Genomic DNA, 24,945 nt, shown 5'->3' on the forward strand with positions numbered 1-24,945 from the left:
TCGTCATCATAACGCGACGGCCTCGTCATCAGGTCCCGGATAAATCCGCTGTTTCTTTTTAATTATTTTAAAACGGCGAATTAAACGCATTAAACACATGTCGGGTATAGTGTTTTACGTGCGGTGGAACACTGGATTAAACAATTAGCCAAAAGCGTCAAACTGTTGTGTCTTTTCAAGAAAATGACGAATTGCATTCCTTGCTGTCGGACTGGAAATCTATTCCGAAACGGTTTCCCTTTTCATGAAAAGGAAAATTAGAACCTGTTTTCCAGTTTGGATATTATTTGGATGAACTCATTATAGGAGAAATACTTCAAAAATAACCAAAATAAAACAACAGTGAAAACAGCAGCTCTACAAGCTCACCATGCATCACGTACTGTCCGACATGAAACTAAATGCAACAAATAATGAACATAAAAAATAAAACAAAAAACACAAAAACCACAAAAAACATACTTGAACGTATCGCCGGGCCTCGTGTCCCGGTTGTCCAGGGTTGTCGGGTCGGGCAGACGAGTGACGACCGTCGAGTCCTTCAGGTCTTTGTTGGAGCCAGGTTCTGGCAGGGCCCGCATCCCTTTCTCCACCCCTTCCTCCTCCTCCTCCTCCTCCTCCTCATCCCAGGCAGGCCGGTGGTTGCCATTGGTCGGGGCCTTCGGAGCGGCGGTGTCGCCGGCGCCAGGCCGTCGGCGGTCCTCCGGCTCGGAGCTGAGCTGGGAGCTGGTCTGGCTGAGGTTCCCCGACGACCCAAACCTGCTGCTGTCCACCGGGCTGCACAGTATACCAACAATGATCATTAGAATAATATCTAAAAAAAACTCAGCTTCCCAGCATGCACCTGTGCACAGTGCGAAGCTCAACAGCGCCACTTTGTCACCTGTTTGTACTCTAAGGCCCTGTACACACATATCAGACGAACATGCACTGTGCCGTCCGTGTTTGATTGCCCCCCTCCCCCCATCAAACACAAGTGTTTGGTCAAACCACGTGACTTCCATTGGAAAAGCATTGAGGCGGCCATGAAACACGGACAGCACAGAGCATGTTCATCTGATATGTGTGTACGAGGCCTTAGGCCTCATTCACACCTGTCTTGTCCGTGTTTAATGGCCGCTCCCATGCATTTCCAATGGAAGTCACATGGTTTGACAAGACAGCCTTGTTTGATGGGGGGAAGGGGGGCAGAACACAGCCATTAAACAAGACCATGTGACTTCCATTGGAAATGCATTGGAGCGGCCATTTAACATGTAACTCAAGTAGAAATTGTATGAGTTATGAGGAGTATCTATACTAGGTGACAGAGTTATGAGGAGTATCTATACTAGGTGACAGAGTTATGAGGAGTATCTATACTAGGTGACAGAGTTATGAGGAGTATCTATACTAGGTGACAGAGTTATGAGGAGTATCTATACTAGGTGACAGAGTTATGAGGAGTATCTATACTAGGTGACAGAGTTATGAGGAGTATCTATACTAGGTGACAGAGTTACGAGGAAGACTAATCAAGACAAGGAAGGAAAGCTAACTTAGGTGTCATTTAGGGACAGGCTGTCCCTGAATGAAGGACATTACTGTCTCTACTTTAAGGACAGCCTGTCCCTAAATGAATTTTCACAATTTTTCAAAAATAGCAGATCTATAGCTAAAGTATAATCATAATGCTATAAACACCAACAGGGGTTCCCGCCCAGAATGGATTAATGTGGATAGCGGCGACAGCTTGTCGGTGGTGATAATTGCCATCACACATTTCAAAAGCTTTCACGGTTTCAGCAAAGGCTGAGTGAATAGAGGACGAATAGAGGAACAGTTGGCTCCTCGTCCAACTATGCTGACGGCATTCAGTCAGTGTTCAAAGGTTCAACATTTCTTTCTTATACAACTTCTGTATTTGTAAAATTCGTCTGGTCTGGTTCCTCCATCATCCCACAGTGATGCTGCACCCCTAGGGAGCAGCTCGGCCGTGTTCGAGCTGTAGGAAGATAAATCGTCCCCCCGTGATCATCTCCGTCTACGGACGGACCGCGGGAGTGACAGAAGACACGCTGTGCTCCTCCTGGTTGCGTTGGACAGACAGAAGACACGCTGTGCTCCTCCTGGTTGCGTTGGACATGGGAGTGACAGAAGACACGCTGTGCTCCTCCTGGTTGCGTTGGACATGTGGGACTTCTAATGAGGGAGGTGGCTCTGTGCTGTTTAACACATTTAGGCCCGACATCGAAATGTACAAAAAAATGTCTTCTAAATTCTGACAGTTTTCTGAAATACCCCATGTTTCTGTATCAGTGGTGCTCAATATTTCATGTCAAGGACCCCCAAAAAATATATGTAATTGGCCTCCGACCCTCATCTGAAAATATGTTGTTCCAGTGACCCACCAGAAGCAAAGATTTGAGTTCAAAAACGTTCGCTGTGAAATAATATATATTCAAAGATTCGTGCCGCATTTTCACGATTTTTCAAAAAATAGCAGATCTACAAGCTCGTAGTGCGGCACCGAGTGCCGCGCTACGAGCTTGTAGATCTGCTATTTTTCAACAGCTAAAGTATAACATAATGCTTTAAACACCAACAGGGGTTCTCGTCCAGAATGGGTTAAGTGGGCATGATTTACTTTGCCGTGGGCCTGATGCCATATTACATCTCACTGTTCCATTTCCCCTTACCCCACCGTGGTACATGCTGTCGCGCCGGCATAAATCTTCCTCCGCAGCCCAATTTATATAAACAAATTGGCTAGGGCTGAGAAAATAATTCACACAACCCCTGGGAGGGAGGGGGAGAGGGAGAGGGAGGGAGGGAGGGGGGGCATACACCCCTCACGAGAGAACAGCTAATAAATAAAGTCCTAGGTCTCCTTTATGCATTGCACTTCCATCACTGTCAGGGAAAGCATTACTTTGGCGCTGAAAGTAAGCAAAATAGGCACAGCCTCTGAACTTACAGCGTATGAAATATGCTTCTGAACACTTTCATATGGTATGGCTCTAATAGTGGTATATTCATAACATCAGATATTAGTTCAAGGACGTTTATCTCTAAATAAGAGGTGGATGTGAATTAGATGAGGTTCATGGTGCTGAATAGTGATTTTGTCCCCACAAAATGTCAGCAACACAAACATTAAATGTCATGGACAATGAAGGGGAAAGCAATAAGGTACACCCGCACACTGTGTATCTGCTCGGCACAACATTGACAATGAAGGGAACATTTACTTCAACTTGTGCCCACACGTCTCATGTTTGCCATCGACAATGAAAGGAGAAATTAGGTCAAATTGCCGCCAAATATGACAAATATGAAATTTGTGGCGACAAGCAAAGGGCATTCTGATTGGCCAGTATGAGATGATTCATGATGATGTATGATGATAAGAGCGCCCCTCACTTCACACAGGTGTGATTTTGTTTTGTGCAGGAATCATCTAGCATTGAAGTTAACTGGGAAAAGCAATGAAACTGAGGCTATGGGTCACAGATGGGCCATCCAAACCATCCCTATGGGCTCCCCTTATCCCTAATCTATGGGTCACAGATGGGCCATCCAAACCATCCCTATGGGCTCCCCTTATCCCTATGGGTCACAGATGGGCCATCCAACTGAGGCTATGGGTCACAGACGGGCCATCCAAACCATCCCTATGGGCTCCCCTTATCCCTATGGGTCACACAGATGGGCCATCCAAACTGAGGCTATGGGTCACAGATGGGCCATCCAAACCATCACTATGGGCTCCCCTTATCCCTAATCTATGGGTCACAGATGGGCCATCCAAACTGAGGCTATGGGTCACACAGATGGGCCATCCAACTGAGGCTATGGGTCACACAGATGGGCCTTCCAAACTGAGGCTATGGGTCACAGATGGGCCATCCAAACTGAGGCTATGGGTCACAGATGGGCCATCCAAACTGAGGCTATGGGTCACAGATGGGCCATCCAAACTGAGGCTATGGGTCACACAGATGGGCCATCCAACTGAGGCTATGGGTCACACAGATGGGCCATCCAAACTGAGGCTATGGGTCACACAGATGGGCCATCCAAACTGAGGCTATGGGTCACAGATGGGCCATCCAAACTGAGGCTATGGGTCACAGATGGGCCATCCAAACTGAGGCTATGGGTCACAGATGGGCCATCCAAACTGAGGCTATGGGTCACAGATGGGCCATCCAAACTGAGGCTATGGGTCACAGATGGGCCATCCAAACTGAGGCTATGGGTCACAGATGGGCCATCCAAACTGAGGCTATGGGTCACAGATGGGCCATCCAAACTGAGGCTATGGGTCACAGATGGGCCATCCAAACTGAGGCTATGGGTCACAGATGGGCCATCCAAACTGAGGCTATGGGTCACACAGATGGGCCTTCCAAACCAGCACTATGGGCTCCCCTTATCCCTAAACTTCTTTGCCTTTTTTACAATTTTGCTAAACATTTTTGAATAGTTAAAATGGCCAGTCTACAAGCTCACAACGTGTCAATGTAGATCGGCTAGTTCAGGGGTTCTCAACCCGTGGGTCGCGACCCCTCGGGGGGTCGCCAAATTATTTTGGGGGGTCCCCAAATTATATAAAAAAAAAAAAAAAAACTGAACTTTTTGCAACTGAATGGCTGGAAAGTGGAAATGAAGAGTTTACATATAATACACATAGTACATGCATACACCTTCCCTAATGATTATATCTGGTTTCAGTATTTATTTATGGTGTATTGTCTCTATTATTAAGGTTATTGTAGCAGTCAATTTATATTGGGGGTCGGGAGGGGGCGGGGCGGGGGTCCCGAGACATTGCCAAAGCATTTCAGAGGGTCCCCGGCCAAAAACGTTGAGAACCCCTGGACTAGTTGAACTATTCAAAAATGTTTTTCAAAATAGTAAAAAAGGTTTAGGGATAAGGGGTTTAGCGGTGACGAAAATGGAGCCCTACATATATAAAAATAATGTATTTAAAATAATTCTAACTCAAGTGTATGGCAGAGACCACATCACCAACTATAATGATGATAGTGGCGAGTTCTCAAATTCATGCCAGAACCCGACCCTACCTGACCCGATAGTTTTGGGCCGGGCCAGAAATATATGCTAATTAGTTGGACCGAGCCTCGGGTTCCATGAGAAAAAAATAATAATCTAAATGCTAATTAGTCGTTAAGACCCAGTTAGGGCCAGGTCTTAACCCATTTTGGGCGGGAACACCTTTTGGTGTTTTAAACATTATGTTATACTTTAGCTATTGAAAAATAGCAGACCTACAAGCTCGTAGCGCGCCACCGAGTGGCGCGCTACGAGCTTGTAGGTCTGCTATTTTTGAAAAATCGTGAAAATACTGTATTTATTTCAGAAAACTGGAGGATTTGGAAGATTTTTTTTAATTTTTGAGGTCAGGCCTAAATGGGTTAATTTCCAGGCCCGTTGAGAACTCTATGGTGTACTAGTGTAATTATAGTGTGTGGTGTGGATGTCCCTTAACAACAACACAGACAGAAAAACAAACCACAACACTGGATGGAAGAGGAGGAGGAGGAGGAGGAGGAGGAGGAGGAGGAGGAGGAGGAGGTAAACATTAATGTCTACTACAGTGGAGAGTAGGAGAGTAGCGACACGCTTTGGTCTCGCCACAAAGCGGGCGCCAATTGATGATATGCACACGGCTGCCATCTTGCCAGCAAGGTTGATACCTAGGTGACACTTCCCATAGACAACCCATTCATCCAAACAGAAAAGTACTATCTAATTATATTAAACAACGTCAAAATCACCAACATTGCAGCTGAAGGGAAAGCTTGAATTATCCTCTCAATCGGTAAAGTTTTTGTTTAATACAAATCCACCGTAGACATTTTATAAGTCAATAAATTCCTTGCAGATGATTATTTTCTAAGTATCAGAGTATGGAAGCGCTCGTTATCAGTAAAGCAACCTCCTGCTGCCTCCTGCATTATGTGCACATTCAAAACAGGTGGTACACATGGGCCGTTGAGTGATAGTCAACAAGCTCTTCCAAACTCCAGCACTTCAAAAAATCATCTGCAAGGAATTTCTTGACAGGAAGTAGCTGATAAAATGTCTACGGTGGATTTTTGGTGTATCTTTACAGATTGAAAGAGGATAATTCAAGCTTTCCCTACAGCTGCAATGTTGGTGACGTTGTTTAATATAATTAGAGAGGACTTTTCTGTTTGGATGAATGGGCAGTCTGTGGGAAGTGTCACCTAGGTATCACCTTGCTGGCAAGATGGCTGCGGTCTGAATAAAGAGAATGGGCTATAGTTCCAAACATTGCTCCTATGGCTGGAACTATCCCATTGAGATAGAATGAGCACTTCCACATTCCATTGTTACATTGGGAGTCAACGCTAGTGTCGCCACTCTCTTACTATATTACTCTGGTGTCATCATAATACCTGGCCAGCAAAGCCCAGTTATTATGAAAATGTACTAGCCTTTTCTTGGATTGGCCCTTTGACGCGTCGCTTGGTTGCTCTGCCAGAGAAATCACTTCGGAATTCAACCCAGACTGCCCTAACTGCGCCAACGTGTCACAGCTTCCGGTCTTGGAGCTTTCCGTCGGCGCCTCCACGTCGGTTGCGTCGGCAGTCTCCGTCGCCTCGGAGCCCGGAGAGAGTTTTTCAGCCTCCGGTTCGGAGATCTCGTCGGCGGGTTCGTTAAGCCGAGGCTGAGGCTGCGTGGTGACCACAGCAGGAGGAGGGGAGAGTTCTGGTTTGGGAGAGTCAGAGCCTCCGAACATAGAGCCCAGTTTCATTCCAAACACAGAGGCGGGAGACGGCGACTCCTCCTTTCCTGCCGGTTTGCTGTCCTCGAATATACCAGCGGAGAGGCTTTTAAAACCAGAGAAGAGGCCGCCGTCCGTCTGCGCTGGCTGTGGCGTCGTCGCAGACGACGGAGCGGAGGAGAGGAGCGATCCGAGGGATGACGCTCCGTCCGCTGCTCCGGTCATGAAGCTGAATTTGGGGGCCGAGAGACCTGGAATGTCAAACATTCCTTTGGGCTCTGCAGCAGCGGGGGCAGGTTGGGCTTGGTCAGCCTCCGTGGTAGTATGTGACTCTGCTGACACTGAAGCCGGCTCTCCATGCCCCTGTTCTGCATCAGGCATAGAAGCTTTCTCAGTCGGTTCGGTCAAGGAACATTCTTCTACCTCCATTTTGTCCTTCTGCTCCGCCTCTTCCAGGGTGCCCTTTTCAGGCAAGTCAGTGTTTGGACTGGTCTCAGCATCTCCGCATAAGGCTGCCTCGTCAGTGTTTGTATCTTCAGTATTCTCCGTCACCTCAGCCGGAGGTTCTTCCGTAACACCCACCTGCCCAGGCTCTGCGCCAGGCGGTTTACTATCCTCTGGCTTAGTTGTTTCTGGGCCCTTGAACATGCCGAATAAATCACTGGTCATGGACTCAGTGCCAGTGGGGAGGCTAGTTGGAAGGCCAAAAAAGGAGCTTTTCTGCTGTTGTTGTGGCTGACCGGTAGGGCGAGGAGGAGCTGCCGGCTGTCCAAAGAATGAACCGGGTGAGCTTGAGAAAAACCCACCACCAGTCGCTGGTTTGCTCGGGGCAGGTGGGCTGGAAAACATAGACATGAAGCCACCAAATGCAGCTGGTTCAGGGGCCCTCTGTGGTCCTGGCTGCCTCTGTCCAGCCATTCTTGGGCCTCCCATTCTTGGGTCTCCCATCCTTGGGCCTCCCATTCTTGGGCCTCCCATCCTTGGGTCTCCCATCCTTGGGCCTCCCATTCTTGGGTCTCCCATCCTTGGGCCTCCCATTCTTGGGTCTCCCATTCTTGGGCCTCCCATTCTTGGGCCTCCCATCCTTGGGTCTCCCATTCTTGGGCCTCCCATTCGTGGGTCTCCCATCCTTGGACCTGCCATTCTTTGACCTTGTGGGCCAGGGGGTCTAGCCATGCCTGGTCTAAGCTGTTGCTGTGTAGGGGGTCCAATGGGAACCATTGGAGGTCCCATTGGAGGTCCCATTTGTGGTCCCACAGCTTCAGATATCTCCGTTTCTGGTGGTTGAGTCACAATTGTTTTTTCCTCAACTGCCGTTGGGATTGTCTCGGGGCCTTTATCGTCTGCAGGTTCCATTACTGCCGTTGGGATTGTCTCGGGGCCTTTATCGTCTGCAGGTTCCATTACTGCCGTTGGGATTGTCTCGGGGCCTTTATCGTCTGCAGGTTCCATTACTGCCGTTGGGATTGTCTCCGGGCCTTTATCGTCTGCAGTTTCCATGGAGGGTTTTTCTGATTCCAATTGAGCCTCTGCTGGTTCCTGGTTAGAATTGGCCTTTTCCTCAACAGCAGTCGTTTGTGGCAGTTTTTCTGATTCACTCACTCCTCCTGCAACTGTGCATTCTGCTTGAACAGCTTTCAAGTGTTCCTCACTAGATTTCTCTGCTTCTGCAAACACTGTCTCCGTCTCTGTAGTGTGTTTCACAGTTTCAGTAATGGATGACTCTACCACCAATGTCTCTACCTCAGGGGCATGTTCCAGAGATGTGTTAGTGGATAACACTGCTGTCTCAGCAGGTTCCACAGATGTGTCAGTGGACGGCTCGAGCACTGCTGTATCTGCTTCAACAACAGCGTTCCTAGGCTCTAATTCACCTGGAGCGGATGCTCTATTTATTTCTAAATCATCAGCCATTCCGTCTGGAATCAGACCTTGATCGAGAACCCAATTTTGACCAACATCATCGGGTGTTTCAGATACTACAGGGACAGCTATGTCGGATTCAACCGTTTTCAAAGTTTCCTGTGACTCCTGTGACTCCTGTGACTCCTTTACTTCTGTGGATTCCAGTGTATTGAGTGAATCTGACTGAGTAGCTTGGACTGGTACTGGGGTATGTTCTTGTGAACATGGAGGCTGCTCTGATGACTCTGTAGTGGTGAGTTCTGTAGTCTCTACCTCTGATACGAGGACAGATGGTTCAGTGGGCTTGAGGTTGTCTAAAGTGGAATCTGCTGTGCTGTCATGTTTAGATTCTGCTTCAGGCTTCCTGTCCACTGATGATGTGGAAACAGGCTCCGGGATGATATTTGTTTCAACAGGGCCGTCCTTTGATTCTCCCGAAACAACAACAGGGACAATGTTGTCCTTCTCAGGAGCGATGATGTCAGGCTTTGGTTCCTCCGATTTCTTGTCCTCCATGAAAGACATTCCCAGGAGGCCAAATCCACTTTTAGGTGCGCTAGTGTCAGAAGATCCACCGATTGAGAATACAGAAGGAACTTTGAAAATACCTTCTTGTTCAGGGGGTTTAGTTGCTCCTGGTTGGGATGACGGTGGCTGTTGGCCTGACCCACCACCAAACATGGAGAATAGTCCTTTGCCTGGCGGTTCTGAGCCTCCAGGAGCAGGTGTTCCACCCTGAGGGCCAGACGGAGGTCCTTGAGGGCCAGCTGGTGGCTGAGTATTAGGGCCTCCAAACATGGAGAATAATCCTGTGGCAGGTCCTCTAGGAGGTGCACCACGTCCAGTGGGGGGGGCGGGACCAGGTGGCCGTTGAGGGGCAGGCCCACCGAACATTGAAAATAAACCTTTTCCTGGGGGATCTTTGGGTGGAGGTCCTCTAGGTCCCACAGTGGGACCGTGTGGGGCAGGGGGTGCCTGAGCTCTGGGTGCACCAAACATAGACAACAGACCTTTCCCTTGAGGCTCCTGTGAGGGGGATGCTGGGCCAGGAGAAGGCTGGGCACTTGATCCACCAAACATAGAAAGCAAGCCTGCTCCAGGGGTATCTTTAGCAGAAGAGCCAGGGAGAATGCCACCAAGTATTGAGGATCCACTTTGGGAGGACGGGGAAGTTGAAGTGGAGCCTCCGAACATTGAAAACAGGCCTTTGGTGGGTTCCTCAACCACTGGTTGATCAACTGCAGCAGGTGAACTCTCCTCTTTAGAAGCTGTGATATTCTCCTTTGGAGGTTCGACAGGACTAGGCTCCTTTGAGGGTTCGACAGGACTAGGCTCAATGGGAAGTGAGCTAACATCCTTTTCAGGCTGAACTGCAGGAGATGCTTTTTCATCTGAAGCCGGGGGTAATTCTTTTTGGGACAGCTCAGGTAGAGGCTCAAGATCTGTCTTTACTTCTTCCGAAATTGCAGATGGTACACTGATTTCACTCGGTGCGGAATCCTTATAATCTGGGATTGCCTCCGTGGGTGTAGTGACCCTCGAAACATCAGCGCTTGATTCACTGAGTTCATTCCCACTAATCTGTTCGGGTGTTTTGGCACCTGAGACAAATATGTGAGGTAATCGCATGTACGGTCTTGGTTCATTAGGATCAACTGGAGGACTTTCCGAGCATCCAATCCCGATGTAAATTGACCTTTGAGGAGATAATTGCTCCTGGGATACTTCTGTTACAGAGGGCACCTGTTGAGCCTCTATGGATGCAGTTTGCTCAGTGTGCTCTGAGACCGGCACTGCTGTCTCTGGGGTAATGGGTTTAACGTCGGATGTGAGTTGTGACTGTGCTTGAGAGAGCTCTACTGAACCGGCCCTGCTGAGAGAGAGCTCTACTGAACCGGCCCTGCTAGAGAGCTCTACTGAACCGGCCCTGCTAAGAGAGAGCTCTACTGAACCGGCCCTGCTAAGCATTCCTTTGGGTGGCGTAGTTGGAGAAGCTGCAGGTGTCTGTTGGGGCGAACGCTGAGGACTTGAGATACTGAATACTGACTGCGACTCAGACAACTGTCTAACAGGAGACGCAGCAGGTGAGGTTACAGGGGAGTGCATTTCCCTCCCTGTCGTCTCATTGGTTGGGCTTGTAAGAGTTGCTTCCTGGGAAATGGACACAGAACGGGGCAAATCCTTCACTGCTGATGGAGGACAAGGAGATGAAACCGTTGATTCAACCGCTGTGGTTTGTGGGCTTATAGCCAACTTGCTTTGCATTTCAATAGTTGCAGTACTCGTTACAGGGACAATATCACCGTGGCTGGAATGTGTGCCAAAACTAGCGTCCTTCCCAGTTATTTCTGCAACGCGGGGAGCATCAGGAGGCTTGCAATCCACGGATGTCGACAGACTTGGATCGTGCTGCTGGGACATCACCACAGCTGGGTCTGCTTTGGGTTGCTGAGTTTCGCCACTAAACATTGAAATCAAGCCCTGGACAGAGTGAGATCCTGCTGGTGTTTGACTAGACGGCATACGTGGGCTTGGAGGTCTCGCTTGTATTGGAGGTCTTGGCCCATAAAGCATAGAGGGTGTTTGACTGGGTGGCATCTGTGGGCTTATAGGAGGTCTTGGTCCGTATGGCATAGAGGGTGCTTGACTATAGGTCATTTGTGGGCTTATTGGAGGTCTTGGTCCATATGGCATAGAGGGTGCTTGACTGGATGGCATCTGTGGGCTTATAGGAGGTCTGGGTCCATATGGCATAGAGGGTGCTTGACTATAGGCCATCTGTGGGCTTATTGGAGGTCTTGGTCCGTATGGCATAGAGGGTGCTTGACTATAGGCCATCTGTGGGCTTATTGGAGGTCTTGGTCCGTATGGCATAGAGGGTGTTTGACTGGATGGCATCTGTGGGCTTATAGGAGGTCTGGGTCCGTATGGCATAGAGGGTGCTTGACTATAGGCCATTTGTGGGCTTATTGGAGAAGACGGACCATATGGCATAGAGGGTGCTTGACTATAGGGCATTTCTGGGCTTATTGGAGGTCTTGGTCCATATGGCATAGAGGGTGCTTGACTATAGGCCATCTGTGGGCTTATTGGAGGTCTTGGTCCATATAGCATAGAGGTTTGTGATCCGACTCCACTGTTTTCCGACACCACAGCCTGGTCTGAAGTTCTAGTAATGAATGACGCAGCGGGGATGGACTGCTGCTGTACTGAGATGTTGTCAGGCTCCTTTGCTGTAGTAGAGACTGTTGGTGCACTTATCTGGGATGCATCACACACTTGTTTTACTGCAGATGAAGGCAACGGCTGACTATAACCTCTTACACTTTCTCCAGGAATTTCTTCTGAGCCTTCATAGCTGCCCATTGTTGGTTGTTTGATGAGAATCCTGGGCCTAGGAGAAGGCTGTGCTTGTAACTGAGGTGGTCCTGACAAAGGGTCGGTCATTTTGTACCCTGTGGCATTTGGACTACTGACCTGGTGTTGAGCACAGGCTAAAGTGACAGTAGCCGACATCTGCTTGTCCTGCACACTATTCTGGGGATAAGGTGAAGCCTGCATTCCAGTGTGGACACTGGTCTGTTCAACAACGGACGCTCTCCTCAAAGGCAAGGGTTTCTGAGAGTGAGAAATCAAGGCATATCTGTTGACTTCACTTTGAAGGGCCGGAGGTGTATATTGCTGCAGATTATAAAAGTGTTCTGATGAGGGTGAATGAAGAGGTTGTCTGGAGGAAAGATTTGTTGCAGTTTCATCAGTCTTAATGAAGATGAACTTAGTTTGTTCATCTTCAACCTGTACCGTTAGGTCAACAGTACCCTGGCGCGTCGTCTTTCCAGATGATTTTACGGTTTGCCTGGTAACATCTTTCGTATCATCAATGTTGCTGAAATCCATGGGCTGTCCGTCCTGTGGTTCGATATAATGGGGTTCACTAGTACATCTGGGCAGATAATCCATAGCACCCATGGACTTCTCTTTTGGAGAGAAGTCCATGGGTTTACTGTGTGTCTGAGGTTCATTGCTTGTGTGTTGAGAACATGAAAAAGTCCAATTGCTATGGTAAGCAGGGATCAGCTGATGCAATAGTTCAGTTGTGTGGAATGCAGCTGGTGTTGCCTGTTTGAACTCCTCGACTGCGTGGGGAGACTGGGTCAATCCTACTGAGTGGGGAGACTGGGTCAATCCTACTGAGTGGGGAGACTGGGTCAATCCTTGCACGTTGGGTTTATGTTGAGGCTCCACTATTAGTGATAAACCAACAGAACCATAACTTGTTATATCTGGCTTGCTCTTTACTAATGGCATGACTCCAGTCCAAGGGAGGTGGACTGTTGGTTCTGTTGGCCTCTGCTGTGATCTTGGCGACATGTCCAAAAGACCTTTTATAGAGTTGGCCGGTGCTGACGCTGTCTGGGGTGTTTGGTGCTCGTGGATGGAATACATTTGAAGTCCCTGGTCTGTTGGTTCTTGGATCTGTGTCCATTGCTGTCTAGGCTGCTCCTGTGGAGCAGGTGGTTCCACGATCAAGGAAAGGCCAAGATAGTCTTGTGGTGGCCTTGTCCTCACCAGTGACATTGGATCTGAAATGTTGTCCACAGTTGTCATTTTGTCTGATTTATAACATATAACATTCGGAGACATGTCTACGTAGGCTGTAATAGCGTTTGCCGGAGCTGAGGCAGCTGGGTAAGGCTGAGCAACGGACTGTGACCACCTTCTGGTTTCATTTAAATACAAGGGAGAACAGACAGGAGCAGGTTGATCAGGACAGGACACTGTGATCGTGTCCATCGTATGCTGCGTTTGTACATAAGTCATGTTCTGAGGTTGTTTTTCTACTTCTGGTCTTTCAACTACCAGAGGGACGCCAGCAGACTCCTTTCTGACAAGTGTCTTATTCACCAGTGACACAGCTTCCATTTGGCAAGGATGGGATTCTTGAGATGCCTTTGCCAGTGTAACGTGGGGTGGCTTGGGCGACATATCCAATATGTCTGTGAAAGACTTTGCGGGAACAGATGGCGTCTGATATACTCTTGTGTCCCTGGACTGAGCCAAGACCCTGGGTATGCTGTGCGTTGGTGTTTGCTGGTAGAGAGCAGGGTGTGTCTTCTGTGCATTTACAGGAGGTACGGACATCCCCGTCAACTGTCTATCATAATCAAGAGTCTCTCGAGTAGGCAAATCCACCACAAGTGGAACTCCTACAGAATCCTTTATTGCAAGTTCACGTGGACTCAGCTTCCCCCTCATCAGTGGTATAGCTTCACTAGCTGTATTTCCTGTGTCTATTACACCCACGCCAGCCATTTCTTTCGATATGACAGGGGATTTAGAAGACATATCTAGCGTGCCTTGAACTGAATTGGCTGGTGCGGTAATCCACGGATGTAGATTTGAACTCGATATGGGTTCAGCGGACCGAACTAAAGGTGCTCGTACTGAGGTTGCCCTCCTATTATCAATCAGCATCTGTTGTCCCTTATCAGGGCTTACAATCTCTGTATTAATAGTATTTGAAGAATGACGCTCAACCATGCTCATTGCTGACCGTTGGCCCTGAAGTTCAGACAGTTCAGATTTACACGAGAGATCGATAGATCCATGGCGTCTAGACCTTTCCAATCTTTCCTCATAAGTTAAAGATTTGCTCTTCTTCAGCAGTGATAGCGCTTGGTTGCCAAGATCCTCTACCACTGGCACAGATTGTTGAGCATGGCGGGGCAGTGCATTTGAAGACATGTCATTTTCTATCGTTATTCCACCAGCCATTTCCTTTGATTTGATGGAAGCTTTGGAAGACATATCTAAGGTGGCTGTAACTGCATTGGCTGGTGATGTCATTTGCTTCAGATAAACTGAACGTGGCATGGATTCAGCAGACTGAACTCGTGCCAAGGTCGGCCGCCTACTGTCAACTCTGTCAACTCTCATCTGTTGTCTGTCAACTCTCATCTGTTGTCTGTCAACGGGGCTCACAGCAGTATTAGTAAATGAACGATGCTCATCCATAGATGGGGAATGTGCATGCACTGACTGCTGTCCCTGAAGTTCCCACTGTTCAGAATTGCATGAGAGGTCAACAGATCCATGGCGACTAGACCTTTCCAATCTTTCCTTATAAGTTAAAGATCTTCTCTTCTTCAGCAGTGACAACGCTCCGTTGTCCAGATGCTCTACCGATGCCACAGGTTGTTCAACCTGAGGCGGTTGTCTCTTCACAGACATGTCTAACATAGATTTTACTGAGTTGGCAGGTGCTGTGGCCCGCTGGAATGTCTGAATGTATTCACTGGATGTCTTTTGCCGTCTCATATCAGGGCTTCCTATAGGTGAGACAGGCAGAGATTGACTCTGCCGGGCAGGCATGTGAAGATTCGATGGGCGCTGCATATTCTGCTCTTGAGGCTCTCCCCGTCGAGTCATAACTGGGCTCACTAATGGTACAGATTGGCTTCGGGGATCTTGTGGTTGTGCCCGAGATTCAACCCTTGCAGATTGTTCAAGGGGCCCTCCCCTGGAAGGGTCATTCCCTGGGGAGCTTCTCATTTCAGATCCCACACGGGACTTATCAGAAAGTGTAGGCGATGGCGTAGGTGGCTTTATGTCTTTAGCAGAGTTTTCTAGGTGAGTTTGTTTAGTCTGCATTGACGGAGGCGTCATGTGGGACGAGGGTGATGTCTGATTTTGTGTTGTGGGAGAGGCATATTCAATCCTAATCTCTGGACTGGGCATTCTTCTCATCCTAATCTCTGGACTGGGCATTCTTCTCACTGGTATCTTGCTTTGGTCAGAAGGCCTCGTCGGAAGAGAAGCTCTTCTTAAATGTGAAGTACATTTGCTTTCTTGGGATGAGAGTCCATCGCTACGTTCTGTATTGTTCCACTCAACTTCATCCTCCTCACCAAGCTTAGTCAGATCTACGACTCCATGCTTGTTACTTTCAGTCGAGTCCATATTTGTTTCGGCCTCCTGCTTTTTGCCTTTGAAACTCCTCATCTTGTACTTTGTAAAATCAACAACGTTGTCTTTCTGATTTTCTGTAGATTCCACAGGGGTAGAGATTCTAACCTTTTTATTTTCATCCCTGTTCTTATCAACAGTAGAAGAAAAGTCTAGAGTTGTACTGCCAAACTGACCATCTCTGGGAATGCTGCGTTGCTTATTTATATGCTGAAGGTACATTGTATTACTTGTCGCAGATGTGGGATTCAGTATATGAAATTGTGGCTTACGTTCTTGGGACTGCTTTTGAGATGAGGAGGACATTTGGTCTGCCATTAACACATTGCCTTCTAGATTGCTTTTATATGGCCCAGTGACTGAGGTCTTGTTTCCCTGTGACATGTCTTTCCTGCCCTGTGCTTGGGATGGCTGCCGAGCAAGTTGCGCTCTCTTCTGTGAACCAGATGGTGGCCCCACAGTTGCAGCAGAGGTAGTGGGTAAGGTTTTACCAGACGCCGTTGAGGGTTCTGGAGACGTTCTACTTGTAGCCGGTGTTGCGGGAGGGAGACGCGACGTAGCACTAGCTGCGTTTGGTGATGTGACAGCTTTGCTTTCAACTGCAGAGGACAGGCCAACTATTCCTCCAAGAGTGGAAAATATAGAGCTTGTCTTTTGGTTAGGCTGTCCCATAGGCTGTCCCATAGGCTGTCCCATAGGCTTATCATTTACATGTCCAGTTCTAACTTCAGGAATCTGCATTGAGGGCATTGTAGCCGGTGTTGCAGGGAGTTTCCTTCCGGACTGAGCAGCTGATGGTATCTTGGAAGCCGACTGAGTCTCTGGGAGGTTTCTAGAGACTGGGATCTCTGATGGCTTACCAGATACTGATGGTGACATAGCACTAGTAGAGTTCGTTGACGTTGCAGCTTTGCTTGCAGCCGCATCAGAGGACCGGCCAACTATAGAGCCTGTATTTTGATTAGGCTGGTCCATAGTCTTATCGGTTGCGTGTGCAATTCTAATTTCAGGAATCGGTGATTGTCTGTTTGGAGAGACCGGTCGTACATACGGCCTTGGAGATGGAACATACTGAGAGGGTGAAGGTGGGATTAGATCTTTAATTCCCTGATTCTTCCAGTATGGTCCTCCGTGACCCCCCTTTAATGCTTTTGATGTGAAATCCACAGCTTCTGGCGTCTCCTCAGAGCACTTTGTGCCCATAGCACTTTGCATCGATTCCACTTTGATCTTTTTAAGCTTGCATGCAGAGAAGTCTACCGGTTGTTCTCCGTGGGAAGTGACAGATTCCTGAAACATCTGAGAAAAGCTTTCCAAGTTCATGTTCATTATCCTGTCACCCTTTCTCAAGGCTGAGGTTAGGTCCACGGCAGCGGTCAGGGACTGCGAATCCCTTCGTGGTTGACCCGGCATCCAGAGGTCCTCGTTCTCATTGTGAAGGGGGATCTTAAAGCCGCAGAGGGTCGTTTTGTCTCTGTTTTTCTGCTGAAGAATGTTACCGATGTTTTCGGTGATGCATCCGAGGGCCTGAACGTCCTGTGGCGCAGCACACTCGTAGAGATGCTTACCAGCTTTGTCGGTCAACAACGAGTAAATAAATTCCTCGTCCGTATAAACGTAATAACCACAGTCTCCCTCGTCGGCTGGCCACCACATCCCTTGCTCCAGCAAAGAGAGCCATTGTTGATACCATTCCGAGTCCTCAAAAAGCACCCCATCATCAACTGCATTTCCAGCAGATCTACTTAAATCCATTATACCGGGTGTTAAATCCACTGGGCCCTTTTTAGTTGAGAGTTGTTTTAAGAATTCCGTTGCCGTTTTTAAATCAAAGTCTTTTTTATCCAGTACAGCACTGCCAACAGCACTTTTATCGGGTAATTGTTTGAAGTCACGCACACTACATTCAGCGAGAGACTGGCGTCTACTTAGCATTGTTTTACTCTTTTCTGTTGACAGGTTGAGAACCGTCTTCTCCGCAATCCAAGGTTTTCTGTTCCTATCTAGGTCATTCAAATGGTCACAGCTGCTCCAAGATTTTCCTTTGCAGCTCATGTCAAATAAAACGAGATCTTCATCTGGTTCAAGAAAGCGATTTCGGCTCTCGAACAGCTGGGCACCTTCATCTCTCCAAGGATGCGAGGGTATGTGGAACTGACTGATGTCAATTTCTCTGGGATCCAGAAATCCATGATTCTCCAAAGAGGGTCCCGCCACTGTGGGCTGTACGTAACCCAAAGAGGGTCCCGCCACTGTGGGCTGTACGTAACCCAAAGAGGGTCCCGCCACTGTGGGCTGTACGTAACCCTGGCCTGCCTGGTAGCTTCCCTGATGTTGAGCAGCTAGAGCTTCGGCGAGGGCATAATCATTGAGCTGCTGCCAAAGAACAGCCTCTATCAGACACTGGTGCTCGTACAGCTCTGGTGGGATGATCCCATGCTCAGCAAAGTTGTACATGAGATCCTGATAGCCGTACTCTTCTTCTGTCCCGTACAGGAGGCGTTGGATCTCTTCAAGGTAATGCTGGGTTGGTTTAACGGTTGGATCTTGCCCAAATGTCCCTGTACCTCCATTTGTTGTAACTGTAGTGGTGCTTGTGGGGACATCTTCCGTATTAGTTTTAGGTAGTAAGCGCTCAAGTAGGCCTTTTTCAGTTTCTATCCCAGCAACAGAAGTGGCTGTACTGGTACTTGTGGGGATATCTTCCTTAGATTTTGGTAGTAAGCGATCAAGAAAGCCCTTTTCAGTTTCCTTTCCGGTAACAGAAGTTCTGCTATCACCAGTGTCTGTTTTAAAAAGGCCGGACAACAAGCCAGTAGGAGTGCCCCGTGTGTTGCTCTTTGTTTCCTCCTTCAGAGACTCGGAGGCTGGAATCTTTTGTGTTTTTGGAAGTTTTGATTCCTTGTCTCCTGCCATATCCTCCACTTGCTTAGCTCGCTGAATCTGCGGTCGCCCCTGTCCAGCACGTGCCTGTTGTGGTGGTTGAGGTGTCTCCTGCTGTTGAGCTTCATTTTCACCAGTTGCAAGCTTCATAATACCTGAAAGCAAACCCCCAGATTGACTAGGCTGTTGGGCTGCTCCTTGTTGAGGACTTTGTGTTTTGGTTTGCTGCTGTTGAGGTGGAGATGTCTGTCCAAAAAGGCCAGAGAGGAATCCTCCCTGTTGATCTGCAGATTGCCCTGGAACATTAGGCTTATTCTTAATATCTGGCCCAATCTGTGGTGGGGGCTGTTGGAGCGCGCTGTCCGTAGATGCCAACTTGTTGAAAAGGCCAGAAAGCAGTCCACCCTGCTGTTGTTCAGGTGCTGCTGCAGCAGCAGGCTGGGAAGGGATGTTGTTTTGTCTCTGAAGGGGTTGCCTGCTTCCTTGCTGTGTTTGTTGGAGGTTTGGTCGATTTCTAGGCGTCTGGTGTTGCTGCGGTGGAGGAGGTGCTGCTGCTGAGAACAGCCCAGACAGGAAGCCTCCCGGTTGACTGGGTGGCTGCTGGGGTGTATTTTGACCTGATCTTTGCATCGGTTGTCGTCCTGCTTGGCCGCCTGACGGGGGCTGTGGAGATCCAGCGTCAACAATTGTGTTGAATAATCCAGACAGCATCCCTCCAGGCCCACTTGGAGCCTGTTGTGGAGGGACCTGGTTTTGTCGGTTTCCTGCCTGCTGCCTAGGTTGGCTCCCCGGTGGACCCTGCTGTTGTCGTTGTTGTGAGTTTGGAGATGGACTTGGAGTAGCATTACCTTGAGCACTTGTGCCAAAAAGGCCAGAAAGGAAGCCTGTTTGCTGGGGAGGTGGTTGTGGTGACCTTTGTGCTTGGTTTGGGCCAGTACTTGCCAATTGTGGCTGGGCTGTGATAGGTGTGGGTTCTACTATCTTGTTTATCAGTCCAGAGAGAATATTACTTTGCTGCTGAGATTGTGGACTGGGTTGTGCACCATGTAATCCTCCAGATTGTGAGGGTGATGGGGCTGTTGCATGTTGCTGTTGGTTTGGTGGTTGGCCTGGGTCTGGTTGTTGCTTTTGCTGGTCCGGGTCAACTTCGACAGAGGTTTCTGACAAAAGGCCTTCTGGTTGAGTTTGGGGAGCAGTACTTTGAGCTGAGACTTGCACAGGCACTTCGTTTTTAGATTGCTGGTCAGCTGTACTAGACTCAGACAATACTCCAGCAGGTTGTGCAGGGGTTGGCTGAGCAGCAGATTGAGTTTGACCTTGATTGTGAGGTGTGTCTTGATCAACTTTACTCTCTTGTGAAGGCATGTGTGAAGGAGAGACATTATCTGAGGCAAACTTTAAAAATCCAGACAGCAATCCTCCTTGTTGTGGTGCAGGACCCTGCTGCGCCTGGGGAGAGGATTGAGAAGCAGAAAATAGCCCTGAGAACAGCCCAGTCTGTTGAGGCTGTTGTTGGGCTTGTGTTTCTGATTGTGAGTCGGGCTGTTGCTGAGGCATGGTGGTATTTGGATCCTTAGATGTGGCATCGGTTTCAAACTGAGTTTCCGTCTCTGACTTGTATCGGTCATCTGCCCTAGACGGCTGTTCCAATCCAATATCTTTCTCCTGTGTTTTTTCAGGGATGCTCTGATCACTAGGCAGCTCAGGTTCAATATGAGGCTCAGTCACAGTCACAGTTGGGGCGGAGTGTGGCTTACTGAGTTGCTGGTCAGGTTGGTTTGGGGCTACCTTGAAGAGGTTAGAGAACCAGCCCGTGTCCGTGTTCCCTTTTGGTACATTTTCAATTAGAGCAGCATGAACTGGGGATGGTGACCTCCCAGGGAGCAGTGCACTTGTTTTGGAGGCACTGCCATCGTCACCAGAGGCCAACTTGAGAATCCCTGAGAACATGCCTCCCCCTTCTGGTTTCTGGGGTTGTGATGTCGACACATTGTCAGGGGAGAAAAATGGGATTTTAAATTTTCCGCCTAGAAATGTCTCTTCTGCAGGTTTCGCGTCAGCCTGCGTTGGACTCTCGGAAGGAGATGACATGAGTGAAGAAAAGGATTTCTTAAAAGGACTGAAGAATCCAGTGTCTTCTGTACTTCCTTCAGGTTTGGGTTCAGAAATCAAATGATCGGGTAGCTCACCGGACGACTCCGTTTCAGGAAGTAGCTCCACTGATCCACTACCTGAACATGGAAGTAGCTCCACTGATCCACTACCTGAACCTGGAAGTAACTCCACTGAGCCACTTCCAGAACCAGGCAAAAGCTCACCTGATTCACTTCCTGAACCCAATATCATCTCGCTTCGTCGCTCTGTTTGTGAGCGAGCACTCTCAGGGCTCATGGCTCTGTCTAAGGATCCTTGCCTGGACTCAATGTGTGTTGCACTTCTTGGCTCAGATTCAGGTTGTGGTGATGGCTCTCTAGGCGTAGGTGAACTGGAGAAAAGCCTCATGGGAAAAAGCCTTCCTAAAACGGACTCAACCGCAGACTCCGTTTGGTTAGCAGCGGGGGCACCGGCTTGTTGCTCCACTGAGCCACTTCCTGAACCTGGCAAAAGCTCAACTGATTCACCTCCTAAGGATCCTTGTCTGGATTCAATGTGTGTTGCACTTCTTGGCTCAGATGGTTGGGGTGGTGGTTGGGGTGATGGTTGGGGTGATGGTTGGGGTGGTGGCTCTCTGGGCGCCGTAGGTGCACTGGAGAAAAGCCTCATGGGACTAAGCCTTCCTAAAACCGAGTCAACCGCAGACTCCACTGCAGACGCAGCTTGGTTAGCAGCGGAGGCACTGCTGCCTTGTTGCTCCACTGAGCCACTTCCTGAACCTGGCAGCACCTCAACTGGTTCACTTCCTAAGGATCCTTGTCTGGATTCATTGCGTTTTGCAGGTCTTCGCTCAGATGGTTGAGGTGTCGGCTGGGGTGAGGGTTCTCTGGATGCTGGTGGCGATGCACTAGAGAACAGCCTCATGGGACTGAGCCTTCCTAAAACAGTGTCAACCGCAGATGCAGTCTGGTTCGCAGTGGAGGCGCCGCCTTGTGTCGACTCCTGATCACCTTCAGCCGGCCGACTGGATTCGGAGGACTGAAAAGGTAAAAGAGACCCGAGGGAGAACCTCTTTTCTGTCGTGGGCTCTTGAGTGGCAGGAGGAACTATAGCCACCGGAAGGTTGGCACCACCAGATTTTGGCATGAACGAAAGAAATTTGGAAAGTCCAGACTCAGTTTGTGGAGGGGGAGGAGGAGGAGCTTGAGAGGCAGGTGGCTCTGTAGCAGTGGTGCTATCTGAAGGTTCTGTGGAGTCAGCACCAGGCTTTGGGATGAAGGAGAGAAGTTTTGAAATGCCAGACTCCGTCTGTGGTGGTGAGGCTGGGGAACCAGATGGAGGTCCAGAGACCTCAGCAGGTTCATTGTTGGTCTTGGAACCTGTGATGGAGCTAAACAGGGAGCTCATGGCATTCTTTACACCGGCTAGACCTTGTTCTACATTCTTTACACCAGCTAGACCTTGTTCTACATTCTTTACACCAGCTAGACCTTGTTCTACAGTAGTCTCCTCTTTGACTTCTGCTGGCTTGGTTTCATCGCTCTTAGTTTCATCGCTCTTAGTTTCATCGCTCTTAGTTTCATCGCTCTTAGTTTCATCGCTCTTAGTTTCCTCCACTTTGGTTTCTTTAGTATCCGTTGGCAACGTTGGAAGCTTTCTCCTGACGGGTTTTGGCAGCGACTCGTAGTTGTTGATCTCCTCCTCCTTTTCAACCAGGTATTCGGACACCGAGTCGACCAGATTCTGGAGTTCATTCATGGGATCTATGTAGTCGTCATAACCCGGCTCCTCCCCTGGAGGATCTATGTAGTCGTCATAACCCGGTTCGTCCCCTGGTGGAGATAGCGGATGATCTTGACCAAAGCCTGCCGTCCCTTTGCCGTCCCAGTGGCCGTGCACTCCGTGAGGGGAGATAGACTTTTGGCCAGGATAATAGTAACTCTCATATTCATACGTGACGTCGCCCTCGGGGAACGTCAGCTCGTCCAGCTCCTCCTCAGATCCAAAGGCGTACGGCAGGTCGTCCGAAGCGAGGGAGTCGTACTCGCTCTGGGCCCTCTGGGTCCTCACAGCCTCCTCCATGGCCTCCTCCTGCTCCCGAAAGGCCGCGTAGCTCTCCAGCGTGTCCTCCAGCGCCGTCTTGGCCCACAGCCTGGTCTTGTACAACAGCCCTTCTCTATCGTTCTGCTGCCGCAGTTGCTGCTTGACCGACGGAATGAAATCGATCTCAGGAGGAGAGGTTTCGTCCTCGAAGCTGCGCGCTTCTTTATAAACCAAACGGACTTCTGCGCTCGCGAAACTGTGCCTCCTTGTTCTGCGGGACCTTCCGTTGTCGTCCTCCAACTCCTCGGTATCTTCCGCCACCACCGTGTCACATTCTACGCTCTGGTAAAACCGGCTGCTTTTAGACTCACTGGGGACGTCACGGATGTGGTAGATGATGCTCTTGTTCTCGTCCTCCCACGTCTTCTGCTCGTTGTCCAGGTAATCGTCCAGGATACCCGAGGTGGGCACTTTATATTTACTCTCCCAGTCGTCCACACCCATACCCGAGTCAACGGGGATTATTCTGACACCACCTTTCCTCCTATTCGACCGCCTTTGTTTTAGGTGCAAACAATAAAAGTGCCATGCAGGAAGCAGTGGAAAAGATGCAAAGGAAGAAATGGAAGAAAAGTATAAATAAAAGTTAGACATAGCTGGAAAGAAAGAAGAAATAAAGCAAAGAACAGCATGCAATGATAAGTAAATGAAAAGGAAGGACCCAAAGAAATGATACACGATTAGATTAGAAAGTGTTTTTGATTTTTTTCTCAAGGTTGAAAATTACAAATCAGGCTTTTGTCGTTATGTCACTTGGCAACAGGCAACGTGCGCTCGTCTTCGACAGAAAGCACAGGTGAACAAATAAGATGTGTCAAAAGCCCAAGGTTAAAAGTGTTTGAATCAGACAAGTGGAACATTACATTAAAGGCCCCTTGAGTGCAGTTAGTTTGATTTTCTGCATTTAGGGGTGCTGCAATAATACCATTATGATGTTATGTGTGCGTGCGTGCGTGCGTGCGTGCGTGCGTGCGTGCGTTGCGTGCGTGGCGTGTGTTTACCTGGGCCCTCTGGGTTCTCTGTAGTCCGGCTCATAGCTGTGTAAGGAGTCAGACGGTCTAGACGAGGCCTGCTGCCCCAGCCTGCTGCCATGGATGGGGTCAGACGGTCTAGACGAGGCCTGCTGCTGCCCCCTGCTGCCATGGATGGGGTACTGGTGCACGGAGGAGTTGGTCTGGGAGGTGTTGTGGTACGGCAGCGGGCGACGCCCACTCTCACTGCGGTAGTCGCTGTCCTCACGCTCGTCCACCGCACTGTCATGGTCGTCCAGAGCTGGTGAACACGTGGTGGAGAGATTAGACCGACGCCGCCGTGCTCGTTTGGTTAGACGATATAAATGACCCAACTGAGGAGGGTCACCCCTTCACGTGGTGGAGAGATTAGACAGACGCCTCCGTGCTCGTTTGGTTAGACGATATAAATGACCCAACTGAGGAGGGTCACCCCTTCACGTGGTGGAGAGATTTGCAAAACGCCTCCGTGCTCGTTTGGTTAGACGATATAAATGACCCAACTGAGGAGGGTTACCCCTTTACACCACATGCTCGTTTGGTTAGACGATATAAATGACCCAACTGAGGAGGGTCACCCCTTCACACCACATGCTCGTTTGGTTAGACGATATAAATGACCCAACTGAGGAGGGTCACCCCTTCACACCACATGCAAAACATTTCTTGTGGATGTTTTAACCCACTTGAACCCTAGCGTCAATATTCTGGGGCAATGTGACACGTTTCTATAATTGTAGATTGGCTGTTTTTGGCGAAGAGATTAGGGGCTCCATTTTCGTCACCGCTAAACCCCTTATCCCTAAAACTTCTTTGCCTTTTTTACTATTTTGCTAAACATTTTTGAATAGTTGAAATGGCCAGTCTACAAGCTCACAACGTGTCAATGTAGATCTACAAGCTCACAACGTGTCAATGTAGATCTACAAGCTCACAACGTGTCAACGTAGATTGGCTACTTGAACTATTCAAACATGTTTTTCAAAATAGTAAAAAGAAAAAGAAAGGCAAAGAAGTTTAGAGATAAGGGGTTTATTGGTGACGAAAATGGAGCCCTAGGTGTAAACTATAGGGGGAAAATGGAGCCCTAGGTGTAAACTATAGGGGGGAAATGGAGCCCTAGGTGTAAACTATAGGGGGAAATGGAGCCCTAGGTGTAAACTATAGGGGGAAAATGGAGCCCTAGGTGTAAACTATAGGGGGGAAATGGAGCCCTAGGTGTAAACT

General features: G+C 48.9%; 1 protein-coding gene across 1 annotated transcript in view; it reads right to left on the reverse strand.

Annotated features, from left to right (window-relative positions):
• LOC306935036 (protein unc-13 homolog B-like) overlaps window positions 1–24,945 on the reverse strand; it is a 269,334-nt gene that overhangs the window by 142,897 nt on the left and 101,492 nt on the right. Inside the window, exons 8-9 of the mRNA XM_079517857.1 lie at window positions 23,710–23,980; window positions 463–777 (exon numbers count right to left, since the gene is read on the reverse strand). Coding sequence (XP_079373983.1) covers window positions 463–777; window positions 23,710–23,980 — 586 coding nt within the window. The remainder of the gene's footprint in view (window positions 1–462; window positions 778–23,709; window positions 23,981–24,945) is intronic.

Source organism: Electrona antarctica, assembly GCF_951216825.1.
Source record: "Electrona antarctica genome assembly, chromosome: 13".
Lineage (NCBI taxonomy): Eukaryota > Metazoa > Chordata > Actinopteri > Myctophiformes > Myctophidae > Electrona > Electrona antarctica.